Consider the following 20,128-nt stretch of genomic DNA (forward strand, 5'->3'; position numbering starts at 1 on the left):
TCATATGTTCAGCATACAGGTTGCTTCTAGCTGATCTAAGGAATAAAAGCCCTATCTGTCCTTTTATTTTAATTTCTAGAAAAAGTTTTAAGGGAAGGTTCACAGATGGTACAGGCTAGCAGGCACACTTCTCTTAAAGTCACTTCTGCTGGACTGTTACTATAAGGGTTTAGGGGAGAGCGGTAGCTTGGCCTTAGTTTGTTGCCTTGTGACCTTCCAGTATGAAAAATGTCATTACCCTAATGCTGATGATGGTTTTGATCAGATTTTCATTCCACAAGATACCTTACTTCATTAGGAAATAAATAGGAATATTTTTTTCCTGGCTAAGAGAAGAATTGTTATCTGGTGGCTGTCCCACCTGCTTTGGGCCGTCAGCTGGCACGCTGTGTTGCGCAGAAGTCAGAGTCACGGCTGGTGATGATGCAGTGCATGTCCTGCAGGGTCCCAGCGAGACCTCTTTTCCTTTCCTTACTCTTCCCTTTTCCTTCTGCTGCAAAGTGCCAGTACTTCCATGGAAATGGCACAGTGAGTGCCATCTTTCAGGGGGAGTGATGGGGGAAAGGCAAGTGAAGGTAGGTATCTCTCATGGCTTTAGTGATGGGACTTTGGTACTTGAAGAAGCACAAATATTTAAATACGTAAGGTTTTCTCTAGCAGCCTTGGTTAGAGACACTGTCTTGTGAATCATAGAAGTTGATTTCCTTCCTTAATTCCTGCTTTGAATTGCAGCATTTTTAGCACTATGATGATGGTCCTTTCTGTTCTTTCCTGTTTGTCTTTTTATTGTAGTATTAAAAAAAAAAAGTAAGGAAATAAATTTTCTTGTATATAATGAAAGCATTCAACTTTAAATTTAATTTCATTAATTGTAATTTTGTGTTCATTTTTCTATGATGGTGTAACTTACCTCACATTCCACGGGCACAAATTCTTGTGTGACTTTGTGCTACAATTTTCACTTGTGTCTGCTTCACTTGTGAAGTTGTTCAAGTATGTTTGCACATTGTCTTCCTAGAAAACTACTTTAGATTTCATGTTTTACCAAAAGAGAAGTTCTGCTAAATGCAGTTTTATTTTAATTAAAAAAAAAAAAATACCAAAGTTGGACTTAAGCTGGAATATGTTTGCGATTTGCTTTGGGAAAACTGGCTAAATGTTGTATGGAGATGGAATAAAACAACTTGCATGCAAGCAGATTATTGCCAATTTCAGAATTTCACTGTACCAGTGCAGTCCTAAGAAATATTTCAGTGCCTTAGTTTAAAGCAGTAGGTCATATAAGAGTGCAGATGGTGCTGAAAATGGAAATCTGCTTACAAAACTAATTTTTTTTTGTGTAAAATGATTTTGCCACCTTGTTCACTCAGAATTAAAAGGTTTAAAATCTTACTATATAGGAAGAGAGGAATAGCATAGAAGAGCTTAGTTAACCTTCTTCACCAGAACTGATTCCATTAGCTTCAAGATTGAAAGCAGCTGATAAATTGCCTTTCACTTTTCAGCTGAAGCATGCAGAAATTCAGCCTCTGTAACACAAATGAAAACAAAGTTCTGAGATAGTCTCATAAAAGTTGTTCCTGTAGTTTCTTTTAATGGATATTGGAACATGTAGAGGCTGGGAGAAAAAAGGTGAAAATACCTGAGCTTATGTTGAACTCAAGCATCTGTTAGCATAACAGCCAATTTTCTGAAAGGACACTTGAACAGGAGTCAGCAAAAGGTGTTGTGGAAAGTATGCCCATGGCATACGTGATCTGAAGCTATTAGTAGGGACCAGCTGACGTGTAAGTTCTATAGAATTTGCTGCTAAGCATCAACATGCTTCACCTTTTGAGTCTTGCTAAATTTGCTTCGCTTAAACACAGGCTTCCTAGGAAGATCTCCATTCTGATAAGCAATAAGTGCAGCTACCTGCTGTGCAGAGAAGCAGAAATCCCACCTTGCATGTTCAGTTCTGGCTACGATTGACTGGGTTCTGTTCTTCTTGACAGTAGCGTTGTTTCACAGGAGATCCCTAGATCAAGGGAAGCAGCGCAGAAAATTTTGTTTAAAAGACTAGAGTTCACGTTTGCACAGGGCAATAAGTCTTGGAGATTATATGTAGGCACGGGGGTTTAGCTGATGAGGTATTTTTATGCAGTACTGAAATAGCTTTGTTAAATCATATGAAAGATCTGGAATATTTTCACAATACATTTTGGGATTAAATCTGTGTGTATATCCAATATAAGTGTATTGGCTAGTAAACATTAACCCAATAACATTTTATTATATTTTTGATACTTAAAAGAAACTCAAATCATATCAGCAGTCAGTTCTGTTGAGAATCGCAGTCGCAGTCCTACTTCACCGGTGTATAAAATGTGCATATAATTTCATTGAAGCCTGAGGCTATAGTTAATGTTCTAGAGGCCTTGCTTAAATTTCAGAACCTAAAGGTATGTTACAGTTACTGAAGTGCAGTGTACAACCTCCCCGAATACTTCCCTTCCTTAATACTGCTTAAATAAAAGCCTTGATGTCCAATGCCATCAAGAAATGTGCAGTTGCCCTTCACTATAGCAATGCACCTTTATTTTAGGTGTGTTTGTCAGAAAGTATCCATGAATACCTTGAGCATCACAGAAGATAAACCTTCACTTTTAAAGACAGCAGACATTAACTACTGGTAAATGGGTATCTGTCTGGTGTTGGGGCCAGACCTGGGTATCCACTTAGTAACCAGAGGAACAGCTATTAGTCAGTCAAAACAAAAGCTTCCTGCTAAAATGCCTAATGTGTTTAGAAGAACCAGCTGAAAACCCAATAGATCATATTTTGAAATGAGATCATCTTTTGAAAGTAGCAAGCTTTTTCATAAACATTTTGAATGTTTTCTTAAAGTGTGAATACAATAGATGCCATAATAGTTTGACTAAGGGGTTTGGGTTTGGGGTTGTTGGATATTTTTTTTGGGGGGGGTGGGGTGGTGGTGTTTGTGTGTCAGGGGGGTGTAGCCTTTTTATTTGGTGTAGTTACTGTGGTAAGTAGGCAGTACTTAAATTGGCATCTAGAATAAAAAAAAATCATGGCAGTGGATGGGTTATTTGGCCGTGACTGCAGAGAATATGTATCTGACCAAATCCAAAATAACATTATTTCAAGGGATGTTAAACAGTAAGTAATATGTATGGTTCCCAATTAATCACAGTATTAAAGCATTTGAAGTTGGAAGGCTGACTGTCTTACAGTATCACGTCTACTGGTGCTGAAGGTACTTTCATATGAAAATAGAAAGATGAAAAAGTAGAAGCCCAGTTTGTTGGTATACTGTCTGTAACAACATTTTAACTCATAGTGGCACTAATAATCCAATTTCTGGAAAAGCCACAGAGTTACACAGTGAATATCCTTTTGCTTTCCTTGGTTTTGCTCTGGATTTGCTTACATGTAGTTTACTTTGCTGTCTTGTTAGTTTAATCATGTTTGAAACTGAATGAAGTGATGCTTTTTGTTCAACTAATTCTGGCTAATTATCTTACTGTAATCAGAAAATGGGATAGTGCTTCATGAGTAGAAAACTATTGCATTAGTTTATGTCCTCAAAGAGCAGTAAAGCTGCTCTGGGTAGGTGACTTGGATAGGACTGCCATTTGAAGGCAGCATAGGCTTGCCATTTAATATTAGTAATGTTTTGAAGTGCGCCAATTTTTATAGTCTTTGAGGGAATTTGTTAGATGTTTTGGTTTTTTTCTTGTGTGTTTATTCTTGTGGTTCAAACTGAATGAAATAACTGATTTTTTAGTGAAGTGTATCATGTTTTTATATGTTCCACCTCTCAGTGTGCCCATAAACCTAACAATTAATTTCAAACAATAAACTAAATACTGTGCGTTTAATTTTTAATGTATTATACAGCAAACAAAGTTTTAATGAAAACCTGACTGTATTTTAAGGCATTTTGTAGATACTCTTGTGGTTTCAAGGTGTGCGGGTAACTCCATATCTCTTTAGCAAGATATGCAAATACATTACAGATAGGAGAATATCTCTCAATTCCCCAGGGTTTAACTAAGGACTCAAATATTTTAACACATCTGGCTCATTTAGAGTCAGTGCATTGAAGGGTGACTCATAATTCTGGAAGCCTGAGGTACACCCACAGATAATCAAGCTTTGCACCTAATTGTGTCTTCACAGTTATTTTAGCTGTAGGTGTTGTATGTAAAAGGTGTACTTGAGAAAGTATATGGTGTGAAACTGGCAGGTTTCTTGCAAGTTCCCACCTTGCTGAATTTTCAGTGTGGAGGAAACTTAGAGGTTTAAGATGAAAAAACCAATATTGTGTTAGTTGAATAATCACCACTGCTGTGATGGTGGTTGTGGCAGAGCTATAAATATGTGATGTAAGAGATTCTCAGAGTGTGCAAATTTTTCTCCATACATATACGTATATTCAGTATCACAGTAAATATGCTTATTTTATAGCCATAATCAAGTAAATAATAATTTTTAGCTACTTTAAAAAAAAAAAAAAGTGGAATTTGCAGTTGCTGCCAAAGCAAGTTCCTTTTTTTTCAGCGTGCAGTCCATCAGTTCCTACGTAACTGTGTAAGTGAGGAATAAATCCATATGTTTATTAGTGGGATTGTTTGGGTTTTGCCTGGAACAGTAGGTGATAAACTCTTGGGCCTAGAGTGTGTTCCCTGCCCTCATAGGTCTGAATTGTAGTCATTGAGGTCTTTCCTTTCTAGTTAAAAAAACCCACAAAACTCAACTGTGAATTTGAATCAGAAATTGCAAAGACAGCAGTGTAAGTAATGTTCCTTTTTTCAACAGTAATTTAGTTGCTGTTATTTTTTTCCCTGGCATTCACTTCTCTGCAAGTGGTTAGTGTGTCAAAATAAGAATTTATTGAGGCTCTTCAAACTAGGCGTAGTCTATTTCAGAACCTAACTCCTGCACATCAGGGAGTCTTTTCTAAATATATTTTTCCTTGTTTCAAGTTTCAGATATAAGGTACTGAAGTAGCCTGGCTGCTATTTCATCCTCTTAATAGTTTTGTCAGAACAATATCTATAATTCATAGCAGAACTTGGGACAGGAGGAGCTGTGAAGCTCTGATGGGGAGAGGAGATTACCGAGTAATAATATGCATAGCAGAATGTGACCTGCCTTGTTTCTGCATAGACCTACATTTCAACTCTAATCTAGCATGATGAAGGTATTTGTTAGAGCTGTCTTCAATGTGAGGGTGACTATCAAACTATTGTCAAAACCTTTGTCTGAAAGGTAGCGCTTGCTTTCTTCATTCAGTCACTGGCAGATGATTTTTATAACCTCGTACTCTGACTTGTTCTTTTGTATAGAGAGTTTATGAGCACAGTTTACCATAATATCTCAGGCTTCTTAAATATCCCTACTAGCAATGTTGGGCAGCAGGTCTAAATTTTTATTTTAAATGTTCATTTGAGACTAGACTGAGGTTTAGCATGCTCAGGATCATCAAAATGCTTTTCTTGAAATGAAAGGGAAATTGTGAAATCTATATCTACTCCTCCCTCATCTTCCTGGATAATCTGTCCATTAGATATTCAGAGTCAAGATCTGAAATAGATAAGCATTTAAGTATCCAAATATATTCTACTTACATTTTAATGACATTTTGTTTTAGATGTGTGGTGGTTTGCCTAAGTGTTCTTCACACACTCGGGGTGGGGGGTGGGGCAGGGAATCAATCTGAAATATCAACCTTCTATTTTTTCATAAGTTTCTGGGAAAAAGTACAATTTGCCAGTTATATTAATATTTTAATTTAATCAATAAAAACAGTTATCACATTTTCAGTCTTGTTTTTTTCCACAAATTGTAGAATGTAAAGCATTACCTTGGGATCAGATATCCATACTAAATAATTGAGAATTTGAGAGTTTAGTGATGCATTGTTTGAATTGAAATAAGTAGATTTTGAGGACTAACTTATTTCATTTTCAATTTTGATACAGCGCTTCTGTTTTATAAAACATACTAATTCTGTCGGGTGGGAATTCTTCCATCAGCTACCTAAAGAAAAATGACATCTTATATATTACTTTATCAGTCTTTGGTTTTGTGGTTTTTTTTATCTATGACCCCTGGGTATTAATGCCCCATGTTAATGTATCTTAATGTGAAGACATTTGAGGTCTACTATTATTCCATAAACTTTTTTTTTTTTTTTTTTTTCAGTTTCAGCAAGGATAAATATTGAAGGCCTTTGTTTGTCTATAGGGGTCAATCAGGAATGTATGTCCCTGATGTCTCTTCCATCCCTTTGCCTGTTCCACTCTTGAATAACATACCATAACTGGTTAGTTGTTGAAGCCTTGGTCCCACTTCCCCCTTGCACCCCTTTTTTAGAACAAGTTACCCTGATGCCGAACTACTAGTTAATGTCCTTAAAAATGTCTAAAAAAGACAAATTAGCCTAAACCTTGCTTGTCTATATATAGTAAATGAATTAATACCTAAGTTAAATCAGTACAGATTTTGGTACTCACTAGGGGTATCACAGCATGCACCTTTGAGTGTTCTGTGTATAATGTGCAGTACTGCTTGCCCCCTTTCTTTACTGTTGCTATATGTTGGGCCATTCCTTGGGAGGTGAGGATGGTTTTATTTGGTAGAGTTCTTCCTCATGTCGGGGTACTTCACACACACACAAGAAATAGAATATGTTCCTGGGTTTACCATGTGAACCACAGAGCTCAAGTAGTTTTAATAAGTACTTTGAGCCGTATGAATTGCACTGTGAAACTGTGGTTCATAAGGATGCTGTAGGAGACTTTTTTTCAGGCTCCCAGTGTTCCTTTCAAGGGAGAATAGCTTTGGCCTTCTGTTACCCTGTATCTGTAAGCTATATTTTCTGATTCTGAGGCTGCAAATCAAGCTGTTGGATATTAAAGTATCAAATGTTGAAATGGAGGTAGTTTAAGCTGTCTTCATCTATAGCTACTAATTCAGCAATGTACTTTGAGAATTCAGACAAATTTGTGAGCCTTGATCTCCCTTTGATAAATGCCTAATGAGTGCCTCTTCGTAAATAATACATTTCTACATTTTTTAATGTTTCTGCTTTATCAGTGTCCAGGAGCTTCCTCAGAAGAGAAGCCAGGCTTGCTGTTGATATTTCTTTTTTCTTTTATATTCTTTCTTATAGGAATCATGTCTAGCTCCTTGCAGTCCTGTAGCAATAAACACTCATTAGTTAGCTGTCACAGATCTCAAAATGCTTTAATATTTCCCTTGCTACTGTTCTCAAGCAACATAAACAAAAGAAATTTTATTACTAGCATCCTGAATGGGTGAATTAATGGAATTGTTCTGCACTTAAAAGACCTTTCTGACTTCTCTTTGAAAAGCTTTCTAATCTCTCATGCAGAGAGTTTGTGAGCTATTAGATAATAAGAAAGTCGGAGGTCTGGAGGAACTGTTACCAAAAGCTGTAAAGGTTGATTGCTTTGATTGTTTGCACAATACACTATAATCCACTGCTAGCTAGGTTTTAAAACTTAGTTTTGGTTTTGGTATGAACTTGCAAATGCATGAAACCCACTGTGTAGTATGAAATATAAATTAATGTATATATTGCATGAAATCTCTTGTAATATGTGAAAATGCCTCAAGAGTGTGCATAATAAATTTGGCCCTTTGGAGGAAAGAAAGCCCTACCAGCAGCTGAATTTTCAGGAGTGGTAATTCCATTGAAAAGTATTCCCTGTCACTCAGGCATCCTGCTTCCTAAGACCTGTATTGCAGAATACAGCATTAATCCTCAGATCAGCAGACTCCCAAGGCAGTTAATTATGTAGAACTCCGTGTATGAGATGAAAATGGCAAAATAACTACCTACAGTTGGGGAGGAGGTAATATTTGAAACAACCAGCAGGAAAGCCAATAAATCTGTGGAGCTTTGCGTCTGGCCTCCCCAATGGCAATACTGTTGATGAAGTAGGGAGCAGCTGAAGGTGTCTTATAGGCTGAGTTTTGGACTATATACAAATAACTTCACTTTTCACTTACTAAAAATATTTTTCATTTTCTCAGAGGTTTATATTTTTTCATGGTTTTTTTGTGACAGTAATTTTGTACCAGAATGACGTTTTCCCTTTCCTCATGTCTGAATTTCATGATTACAATATGCAGTAGCTTTGCAAACTGTTGAACTACTGTACATACTATCAGAGGTTCCCCATCCGTTCTCTTCAAAATGGAAAAGCATGTGAATCTCTATTCTTTTGAGAGCCCCCCAGAAATACCATCTCAAGCTTTAGATTGTGCTTGTGTCTGTGTTTATGCCAGATGGCTCGGGCTCAGTTGGCTGGGTTGGCATTGTACTGGAAATGGTTCTACTGTACTTCATATAGCTTTATTTGCTGTCTCATTAATTTTAACTTTTACAGAAGTTTTCCCTATTCAGAAGCCATTAGGGTTAGGTTTCATGCTGTGTTAAGAATTTTAAATAACCAGGCAGAGTTCTGTCACTTACAGGAGCAAAGCAGCTTTTTGAGACCTCCCAAAGTATGGTAATTCACTTAGTTTGTGATCTTGAAGATGGCCTTCTTTGTTCTGTTACCTCAGCTTTTTATAATTGATGTGGTTGGCCAAAATTGTCATGTATCAAAAGAGTGATTTGTAGTATATTCTATATAAATATGCATGCTAGAGGACTGTAGTTACGTGGTGGGTTGGTTTTGTGTTTTGTTTTTGTTTTTTACATCTGCAATTAGCAGCTTGTGTTGTGTATATTTATATGCTGGGTTTGACCTTTTATCCTATTGTATGCTCTGCAAGTGCAGACATTTATTTTGACAGAGCGGCACAACCATTTGTCACTGAGCACAACCTGCAAAAGAACCTGGAATGATTTGTGGTACGTAGGTTGATTATATGTCCTTCAGAAGCCTTCTGAAGAAAGTGGAACAACACCTCATTTATTATTGTAAACAACAAAAAGCCTATTGTGCTAACCGCTGCTAACATTTGAAGAGGGCTTTTCCTCCGAGGCACGATTTGAAGTATATTCTATTTACTTGAGGTTACTGCCAGCAAAGGTTTTTCCATCGCTACTTAATTTTTTCCTGCAGTTATCTTGTTCATGTTTTTTCTTCTGACTTTTATAGGAGTATGGCCATAACATCTTGAGAAAACGCTCTGCAGAATAAACTTGAGTCTAGTATATCCAGGCCTTGTCGAAATGGTGAATTCCCAGCCGAATTTGAAATTGTCTTTTGGTGCTGCTTGCAGGCAAACTAATCTGTGATGAGTTTCAGAAGTACAACATCCAAGGCATGACTCAGAGTACTTCAAAGAAAAACGGCTTTGTCACTAGGAACAGTAGTATACTTAACTTAGAGATAAGGTGTAAAGTAGAATCCAGAGACAAATCTTTAACAATGCTCTCCACTTTTCCAAGTAATTTAAGTATCAGCAGAGAGAACGATTCCTATGTCTCTATAAACTCCTAATGTAAAACTCTTTTTCATTTATGGTAGAGCATTAGTGTATTAAATTGACTTGTTCACTGACTTGTAATAGAAGAATTGTCAGGAGTGTGAGGGAGGGAGACGTGGTGAAAGTGGGATGGTTATTTTCCTCCCTAGCGTTTGCAGATGTGATTGGGTTCATCTAGAGAGCTGGGCAGAGAGGAACCTAATGACGTTCAGCAAAGGCAAGTGTAGGGTCCTGCACCCAGGGAGGAACAACCCCACGCACCAGTCCAGGCTGGGGGCTGACCTGCTGGGAGGCAGCTCTGCGGAGACAAACCTGGGACTGCTGGGGACAGCAAGTTGCCCATGAGCCAGCAGTGTGCCCTGTGGCCAAGGAGGCCAGTGGGATCCTGGGGTGCATTAGGAGGAGCGTGGCCAGCAGGTGGAGGAGGTGACCCTGTCACTCTAGTTTGGCCTGGTGAGGCTGCATTTGGAGCGCTGTGCCCAGTTCTGGGCTCCCCAGTTCAAGAGAGACGGGGAACTACTGGAGGGGGTCCAGCTGAGGGTGATGAGTGAAGATGATGAGGGGACTGGAGCATCTCCCTGATGAGGAAAGGCTGAGGGAGCTGGGCCATTTTAGCCTGGAGAAGACTGAGAGGGGATCTTACCAATGTCTATAAATATCTTAAGAATGGGACCAGGCTCTTTTCTGTGCTACCCAGTGACAGGACAACGGGCAATGGGCACAAACTGCAACACAGAAGTTCCACCCAAATATGAGGAAGCACTTTTTTTTACTCTGAGTGTGACAGAGCACTGGCACGGGCTGCCCAGAGAGGCTGTTGAGCCTCCTGCTCTGGAGGTATTGCAAACCCGCCTGGACATGACTCTGTGCAACCTGCTGTAGGTGAACCTGCTTTAGCAGGCGGTTGGACTAGACAATCTCCAGAGGTCCTTTCCAACCCTGGCCATTCTGTGATCTGCATTTAGAAACTTTAGGCTCTTTTTTTAAAATTTAAGCCACATTAAAACCTTGTATGTGAACAAAGGAGGGTTAGTGAATCTCAGCCTAGTAAGTAATCTTCCTTGATGAAAAAAGCCTCAACTTAGTGGCTGGGGTAGATGTTTGTTTGTTAGTAAAGCCTAATAGCAGTTCCACTTAAAAGTGGAATTTGGCCCCAAAAGATTTTCATTGCCAGTTGAGCCTAGATCTTCAAGATACAGAGAGACATGCCCAGTGCTATGTATTTATCAAGATCCTAGAACCTTTGGCTTGCACTAAGGTGAAAAGCATGACTGTCTCATCCCTAAAAAAAATGAATGAACCATATTTTAAGTAGATTCCTGAAATGCAGACATAGGTATTCAAAACTGGGCAGTTGCCTCCAATTGTTGGCCTTGCAGTCTAAATGGGGACAAGACCTAGCAAAACAAAAGGAAGGAGTTAGAAAACTGAAAAAGATACCAACAGGACTGTATTGTTTTTCTAGGTAATTACACACACCTTGATTTGATTCTTAGTTGATGTTAATTAACATATGCTTTCAGATGTTGCAGAAGAAGCAGGCCTTTGGGGGATTTGCATTCACGGTGGCTTCATTGAATGGGCTTAATGACATGATTTTGGCAAAACCATTTTTATTGCTATTCTGTAAAGACCAGAAAATACAAAACAGAGTGCGAAAAGTCACAGATGAAATATTAGTTTTACTTGGAAAATGCTGAACAAGTATAATTGAAATTGAAAAGATATCTAGAAAACTGCAGGTGAGACTATTTTTTAATGTAAACTTGTAGTATGGACTCTTTGCAGGTCTGCTTTCTCATTTTCAAGCATAGCCTGAAAACATCTGGCATTAGTCCCTTAAATTCTCCTAATCTTCTGTTTGATTAAACATGTCCCACTCTAGTTATGGCCCATCAGAGAAGCAAAAATAAAGCATATTTCAAACGCTTGCTTCAGATGTTTCTCTAGCATTTTATCTGTAAAAGTTTTTGGCTTGTGTTCATATTAAAAGTAGAGACAAGTGAACAAATTGTGTCCCTGTAGCCTTTTAATGAGCAATGTTCTTTGAAAAGCAGTTTTCTTGAAGAATGATATCCATCTAAAATATTACTCCTTTCTGTTATGGTGCTTAATTAACAACAAAGAAAGTAATTAGAATTAACTATTTACATATATTGCTAGTTTATCTTTTGCTATTTTTGCTTTGAAATTTTTAATTTCCTTCCTGGTAAAGAGTCAGCAGGAAGGTTAGATTTTGATATTACTTGTGAATTCCTCAGTGCTGCCTTCCACTGTGTTACCTTTCATTACAACACTTGCTGATAATGGGCTGCTGTTTGCAACTGCAACAATAACAGCTTTGCCAGTAACTTTGCCTAAGGGCAACTGGAAATTTTTGCATTCAGGCGAAATAGCCAAGCAGCATGCTGACTTGCCTTAGTTGTTTAAAACGGCTCAACATTAAATAAAAGGCTGCCCCTTCTGAAGATGAGAATGCATTTGAAGCTGATCTTTTTGTAACATTTTATAATAGGTGAAGTTAGAAATCTTTGGATTTAGGACCCAGGTTCTATCTGGTTTTGTAGCACTGTCTTGGTTCCAGTGAAGACAGCTAACGCTAGCTGGAGAATTTGTTCTTTCTTTTTTATTTTTCTTTAAGACATGTTTTACGGGGATTTGGATAAGCCAGAGCTGCTCTTGAGTGCATGATACTGTTTTATAGATTTTTAAGACATAATAAATTGAAGGTATTTTATCTTGGCTTCAGGAGCTTTGAGGCTGAACACTCTGTTTTGCATGCATATGAGGTTCTAAGTATTAATTGTAATGAAAATCATTATCCCTATTTGCATGTATTTTATCAGGTAGGAGGTATTGCAATAAAATTGACTTACTGATTGTGGAACTGAATTGTGTAATTAAAATAAAAATTGTTTGTGATGAATAAAGAAGATTATTAATAATGAAGCTTTAAAAACAGAAAGACTTTATGTTGTAGTGCCTGTAGTTGAGTTCATTTAACTGTGAAGGTTAACTTTTTTTTTTTTGCTGAAAAGTGTTCTCTACAAAATCTACCTCGTGCTTGCTTTTAAGGCTTGTTTTTACTTTCAAACACTCTTTCATGCCCGGTCAAATTTGTTACAAGTATATAAGCAATCCTTGGTGCTATTCTAGTGGTATAAAGAAAATGAGACCCCCAAAAATTGTATTTCTATTTAACAGTCTTAGATTGGCCTAATTGTTTATGACTTTAAATTCCCTTGCCAAATACTGTACTTTCCCCTGTGAGGCCAATTTCTGTTACTACGCAGTGAACCATATATGATCAGGCACAGTAGGAGTAAAAATTTTACCATTGTGATGTTAGAAGATGGAGGAAGCAGGAACCTGAGTTTGTAGCAGTAGGACATTCAACATGCAAATGTTGGCTCTGAATCTTCCACCATATGAAGTCTGTGGAAGGTATTATTTATGGAAAACATATGGTTTCTTGTTTCTTTGCTTTATGTACTTACCTACTCAGTGGACTAAGAAATGTCTGCTACTCAGTATCTGTTTATTTCCTTTTTTAAATCTTGCCTAAACAGCTCTGCCAAATGTGGTGTCTTTATCTCATGCTGATGTCCTGTTGATGACATCTTGTGCTCATAAATCAGTCTGGCACTAAGGCTCTCAGCCATTCGGTCCGAGTTAGCTCAGATCTATGACTCTGCAGAGCTGGGGAGCAAGTTTAGTAAAAGTACCAAGCTGAAAGCAGCCAGATTTTTTGTCAAGATTAATGGTAGCAATATTGTAAAAAAATAGACTAATGAAAAGTGTGACTTAGATGTTTTGATAGAAAATGGGCTTATTATTTTTCTACCTCCTCCTCTGTTTAAGGAATAAGTTATTGCTTCCTGCTACTTCTGTCATGGCATACAGCTTCCTTCCCTGGACACTTGGGCTCTGTAGATCAAGTTAAACTGTTCACTGCTGTTACATGACAAATCTCGGTCATACTTATTCAAAGTAGTTTGAAGATCAGCTCCTTGTGTATCACTCTTTTTATTTTTGCTTGCTTTTCTTTTGGTAGTGAGTGGTTACAGATCACCAATAGTCTGTGTGGGTACTCATGCCAGCCCTCAAAAGGGGACAGAAGCACACATATAAAGCCAGGAGAAACAGAAGTTAAGAGGGGACAGCCTTCTAGAAACTTATGCTGATGGTGGCCCTGGCTATAGTAGAAACATGGTATAAATCATGACAGCCATCAGCTTTTCCTTGGCTGCACGATTCTCCCATTTTCCTTGCACTTGCAGTTGTGTGATTGTTAATTTTTTATGGAATATACTAAACTAAAAATTAGGGTTTGTTTGGTTTTTTTGGGTTTTGTTTTTTTTTTTTTCCCCCCTGCAATTTGGTTTTCAGGCAGATTTTTCCCGCGAATCTTTTCACATAGTCACAAAGTATCAGTGACCTCAAAGGAAAGAAGGCAGGATTTATGGCAGCCCAACTGCCCTCTGACTTTCAAATGACAGCTAGAGTGTGATTGTTTCAAGTGGTAATTTACAGATATGTATGTGTGTAGAATTCAGTAGAAGATTCAACATGAGGCTTGATGTCATGTTGAATTCTATAAATTGTATTTTTTTCATATTTTATTTTACAGTTGCTGCTAACTTACAGAAGATAGTAGATGATCCAAAGGCCTTGAAAACTTTGACTTTTAAGTTGGTAAGTAAAAGCAAATAAAAGCATGAAGGAAGAAACAAATGAATTATCACAGTATTCACACAGAGTCTGGATTTTATCTCATTTGCAGCTATTTTGTTGAATAAATGTGTCGACAGTAAGATGATTGAAGTTGCCATGTGTGAGAGAAAAAAAACCCTAAACCCTATTTTGACATGACATTGGGAATGTATACAGTCATATAGCTCCCAAACCGTGCAGGGGGAAAGAGGCTCATTCACATGAGTTTTGAGGAAGTCTGAGGTTTAGGTGAGAAACTACAGGGAGAAAACCCCTGGGAAGAATTGTAGAAATAAGTAAAGTGGGGAAAGCTGTAGCTGTTAGGTTAGCTCCCCTCCAGTCCCAGTCCCTTAGCTCTGTCCTGGCTGAAGTGTCCTCTGTTGGATGTTTTATTCCAATCCCAGTTTTTGCAACACCTGCCACCATTTTTCTTGCGTGCAGGTCACCCTCTCCACTGCTTCCTTCTCCTTGGTTCTTCCCTTCAGCCTTCTTTGAATTGACCATCCACACCTGCAGGCTGATCTTGTTCCCACTGTATTTCATTGCTCTTTATCCTTCCTCACCTCTTTCTGTCTTTTGTATATACATCAGACCCTAGTTTTGGTTCTGGGACTGTTTTCTGTGCTGTATTTTGCACCCTGGACTATGGGTCCTAATCTTGGTCAATTTTGATGCTCTCATGATTTAATATGAATAAATTTACATTGCAAAATTTTCAGAATTTATGTTCTGCATTTGTTTTTATTTCTTGCTAAAAGTAAGTTGAAAAATTTGCATACCTAAAGCTATTGAATGATTAGCTATGTAAATACAAAACTCTTACCAATTAGTTTTCAGCATCTCTTGCTGAGAGTGACTCAGCTGCATATGAAAGACTAGACTGAATGTCTGCTAGATAAGCAGGCCTTCAGAATCACAGCTTTGTTTATAAAGGCAGCTGCTTCAGCTGGGCTGTAGAGAGCCATTTTTAGAGAGTAAGTGGCCTAGTTGATGAGAACTTATTAATTCGGGATTGTTCTTCCCATGTCATTTTTTTAAATATAGATTTGAGTAGTTTTAACTGACCAAATCATTTGGACTCATTTTTCCCCTACAGTCCAGTAAAATCACCAGAACTTACACATTTCTTTTGAGAAGGGGTTGGAGTGGGGGAATAAAGACATGTAACCCAAATTGTTTTTTTTTTTGTGGCACTTACTGTCTAAATATAGCTTAATGGCTGATGATTCTCTTTTTGCAGCTGGTCTGTGTTCTTGCTGTCTATAAACATCTGACTTAGCTTTATTGTGTAGTCAATGGCATCTCACCAAGAGCATTTAGATATGTAGGTGTTCCACAGGCTCTGTAGAGAAGTCTGGGTTCCTAGTTCACACACTTAAAATAGAGGTTTGAGATTCCAAAATGTAATATCCCATAGTATGCGTCTAGTGTTTTATATACATTGAAAACAAATCCATTTGAAAATTTAGGTTGGGGTATTTCTGTGATTCAGTTGGATTTATTGCTGGGGTGCAGGCAACATCACACAGTATCTCAGATTCCAGTGAGGGAATGCTGTTATAATCCTACTCCTTACTATAATAGGAATTAACAGACAATCCAAAATCAGTGTCTTTTGTCCCTTCTCAAGGTAAGTTCCATTGGCTAGGTAGCAATTCCTGAAGTGAATTTTTAATGTAAGTTTCTTCCTGATATTTTTAACCTAGGTTTCCTGCAGTAGTTCCTTACTTCCTGGGAAAAACCACAAGAAGTATCCTAATTTTTTGTTATCATTGGATTAATTTAACATATATTCTGTATCTGCCTGTTTCTACAGTGTGTAGTGGAGTTGCTAAATGAATTGTTGCCTAGAACTGTCATTTGTTTATATGCCCTACTGCTTCTTTGTTATCTCTTAGCAAGGTCTCCATGAATTTGAGAGCACTTGTATACAACTTGATTAATACACATTTTGTGGGTAAATATTTCATGGGCATTCAAAATCTAAATGTAGCTAAACCTATATCCATTCAACGAATTCAATTGGAGAGTGCTCCTGCATAAGTTTCTACAATTTGTGGACAAAGAATCTGGTTAGTTTCTCACTGCTTGCAGATTGCTTTAGCTGGTATTTTGCTGGTATGTAATATTTCTATTCAAACAGCAAGCATTTTCATCTTTGGGGAAAAAAGAACAACTTAAGTCTTAACCATTTTTGTCTTTAATGGTTGCTAGAATGGTAAAGTTATTGAAGTGAGGTGCCTGGATGAATCTGTCTTTCAGGTTGGATCTCCCTTATGCATATTTTTTTAACAGTGCAACTTTGATCTTAACAATGATGGCATTCTACAGAACATATATAGTACTGAATCTCCCTTAGTTGTCTTGGCTAACACAGAATGATGACTTGCCTGCAGGATCCAGCTGTCCGCACTTTGGGAAGGAGGCTGCTTTAATACGCGAGTAATCTTGGCAACACTCAAGGAAACACAAAATTATTGTGCAGCATAATTTGCATTTTATGTAAGGATTTTTCATGTGAAAAAGGGAAGAAAAAAACATTAATGGAAGAATGTATTCAGTCAATAGACAGTGAATTGCAAATACTAAGAGCTTTTATGTTGCCATTTGTGTATAGTAGTTGCACTTATGCTAGAGCACAAAATATAAGCTAGTAGTTTCCAGGTGCATTAAATATTAGACAACACTTATTGATAAGGAAGGCATTTAAAAATCTGTACGTATCTCGATACGTTATTTAACATGGCTTTGAGGAGACCGAGAGCTAGCTAGTGTAGAATGACGTTGATAGCATTCGCTCCTTTCATCATGGTATTTTAAGTGCAAAATGCAAACTCCTATTTATTTAGTAAATTCCCAATCCAAAAAACATGGTGGTATCTTAATAGTAGCCAAAAGTGATGATCTCAGAACTTGAACTTGCTGCTTCAGTGGAATAAGACCTGTGAAATACTCTCTGAAGAGAGAACTTCTGTTCCCTGTGCCTGATCAAAGCAAATTTGAAGGAGTAGCCTGATGTAATCCTTCCACAAGTATAGAGTGAGCTTATTTTTGGTCATGAAAACTCAATGGACAGTGTCACTCTGTACCTTGTGTGCACAGTCTGAGGGCTCTTTTCTTTATATTGTGTATGCACAAACCAGTTCTAATAAAGGATTCAACTGCTACTAATGTTTAAAAGGATCAAGAGCCTCTTTGTAGGGTGAACCAATTGTTCTGACTTTTTGGGGGGGATACGCCAAGGGTATGAAGGTATCTGTCATAAGTAATTTACCATTACAAACTATTCATCCAATTGTATTATTATTTTGACTTACCTAACACAGGTGAAGAATGCATAAACCCCCCTGTATTTAAAATGTATTCTCTTCTGTCCTACAGAAAAAAAAATAAATTACACATTTAGATTTTTAAATACATTTTTTTAATGCAGACCTGAAGTAACAGTTCGGTCCTGAGCAAGATGGTTTTATATTCTTACTGTTATATGTGAAAAATGAACTAATTAGTTGTGCCAGTTTCTGTTGTGACAGGCTTTAATGAAGGATCTCAACTATACAATTTCAAGTACTAGTCAGAAAGTACTGTCAGAAAGGAGCTGTCCTTTTTCAAATATTAGTGTTAGTAGTAGGCTGCTTCAATCTTCTTTTGTTTAAGAATTCAGTGGGTTGGTATTCCAAACAGACTTGATAGCTGAACTCATGAGACATATGGTGTCTACAGCACAATGTTAAAAGGTAGATTCTATACATGCAGTTGTTTTCCTCCTCAGGAGTGAGAACAGCATGCTTACAAGAAAAAGCACATTTGACTCCAGTCTGGAAAGTTTGGGTTAAAGAATTTGGGTCTTGAAGTGTTCATTTCCCAGTGTTTTTTCATAATTTTTAATATCAATTAAAACAGTGTGCTAAAACTAAGGATGCAGTTGGCTGACAGTAACAGAGGATACACCAAGCAGTCTGAAAGCTTTCCTTCAAGTAATCTGTTTGCTGACCAGGCAATATGGGGAAAATTTATAGCATGGCTGTCAAATCCTCCTTTGTAGTGTGATACACTGAACATTTCTGTTTGTACTTGCAGGCCTCTGGCTGTGATGGCACTGAGATTCCCGATGAAGTGAAACTGATTGGGTTTGCTCAGTTAAGTGTCAGCTGATGTCTGTCCCTGACCCCAAGCTGCATTGCGAGATCGCGAAGACGCCAGCTTAGATGCAAAGAAAAATTAATGCACCACACACTGAGTTCTGCTTCATTCTCTAGCAATTCACAAAGTCAGAACAAGCAAAGCCCACAGCTACACCGCTGCTGCTGCTAACATTCAAAATGCTACTAAATGTCTCTTAGCAGTTGATTTGGATTCCCCCTAAGTGAAAAGCCTGTGGAAATGCACTCAGGTGACTGTATTTATTGGTTACAAAAGGAATTTTCTATCAAGCTTACTTCTTTCATAAACTTTGAGTGATACTATTTTACCTGTACTTGTGGTTGATAATACTGCCTCTGTTCTGTTCTATTTAGAAATTAACATAAATATAAAATTTAAGAATTATTAGCCAAACTTGAATTCTAGCTTTAAAACTGACTGTGAATTTTATTTTTCATATATTTATGCATTACACATCCTAGTAATAAGAAAATGATTTGACTTGATTATGTGCTATTTGCAGTTAATCTCCCATTATTTAAATAAGTTTCAGGTATATCTTTGAAGTATTTGGTAACTTCTAGGGGTTTTTGGAAATTCTTTAATTAGGCATTAGCAAGCTTTTGTTGGTTGTGTGTCTAAAAACCAGTCCACAAACTGATTGTCAAGGGCGTGGGAGGTGCCTTGCAGACATTAATGTTTTAAGAATGTGCCTGAGGCTGCTTAAGTAATCTCCATTTTCTAGAAGTACCATACCTATGGTACTGTATATATAAATATATGTAGTTATCTGAGCAAGGAGCGGATATACAGTAGAAAAGTTGTTAGAGTATTTTGACTATGCTTTACTGGGGACTCTGAGCTAGAACTACTTTGAACTGTTGTTATTACGGTAGACAGCTTACTGTGTCCATCTCCGATCCAACTTATCCTTAATAGCAGAAACTGGTTTCATACAGGTGATAAAAAGTTGAAGAACGGAACTGAAGCTTTACTTGAAGTTCTGCAAAATACCAAAGTGGAGTGAAAATAATAGGGCTTTGTGCAATGATAAAGTAAAAATCTGTTACGAAGAAAACACTTCTGACCCAAGTAGTCTTATGCTTAACCTGTGACATAGATGTTATGGAGCTAGCGAACCTTAGAGAGACTTTCAAGTTCGGAGATGTGTTTCTTGGAGGTTATAATTTAAACTACTTCCTAGCTAATTCTAGATAAGCGGCAGCTCTTTAATGTACTGAAAAAGACAAATATATATTATTAAGAGAAGTTATTTATAATGCCTTGTCATAATTGTTGAGGTGTTCTTGAGCCATTTGCGTACGACTCAATGTAATCCCATCCTACTGTTTACATGATGATTACTCCGAGATGACTGCAAAGTTTAAAAAAATAAAAAAGTGTATTGCACACACAGATCTGTATTTTCAATTTCTGTGCTCTACGTGCATTTAGACAGCTGTGCAGCAGGGTGATGTTACAAATGCTTGCTGCCCTTAGTTTACGAGCATCACCTGGGGGAGGAGAAGGGGAGATAATACCGTCTGCTTGCCCATGGGAAAGGGTTGCTCTTGACTACCTGCTTTCCAGTGCATTGCAAGAAACCACTTTTAAGACTCCTGAGGTGTTTGTGCTTCAAGAAATCATTCTGCTGTTTGGGGCAGGACCCGTGTGCCTGTGGGGCAGAGGGTGAGTGGAGCCGGGGGCAGGGTGAGGGCTGACACTTGCTGCCCCCAGGCCAGGTGTGCGGCTCGCAGCCCCAGCTGAGGCTCGTTGGGGCGGTCAGAGCCCTCCTGGG

General features: G+C 37.8%; 1 protein-coding gene across 2 annotated transcripts in view; it reads left to right on the forward strand.

Annotated features, from left to right (window-relative positions):
* Nucleotides 1-19,746, forward strand: part of STK39 (serine/threonine kinase 39) — a 104,427-nt gene extending 84,681 nt beyond the window's left edge. For both annotated transcript variants that reach the window (XM_080398951.1, XM_080398952.1), the window contains 2 exons: nucleotides 14,105-14,169; nucleotides 18,268-19,746. In XM_080398951.1, the coding sequence (XP_080255077.1) occupies nucleotides 14,105-14,169; nucleotides 18,268-18,342 (140 nt within the window). In that variant the 3' untranslated portion in view covers nucleotides 18,343-19,746. The remainder of the gene's footprint in view (nucleotides 1-14,104; nucleotides 14,170-18,267) is intronic.
* Nucleotides 19,747-20,128: the final 382 nt, after the last annotated feature.

Source organism: Falco punctatus, assembly GCF_963210335.1.
Source record: "Falco punctatus genome assembly, chromosome: 8".
Taxonomy (NCBI): Eukaryota; Metazoa; Chordata; class Aves; order Falconiformes; family Falconidae; genus Falco; species Falco punctatus.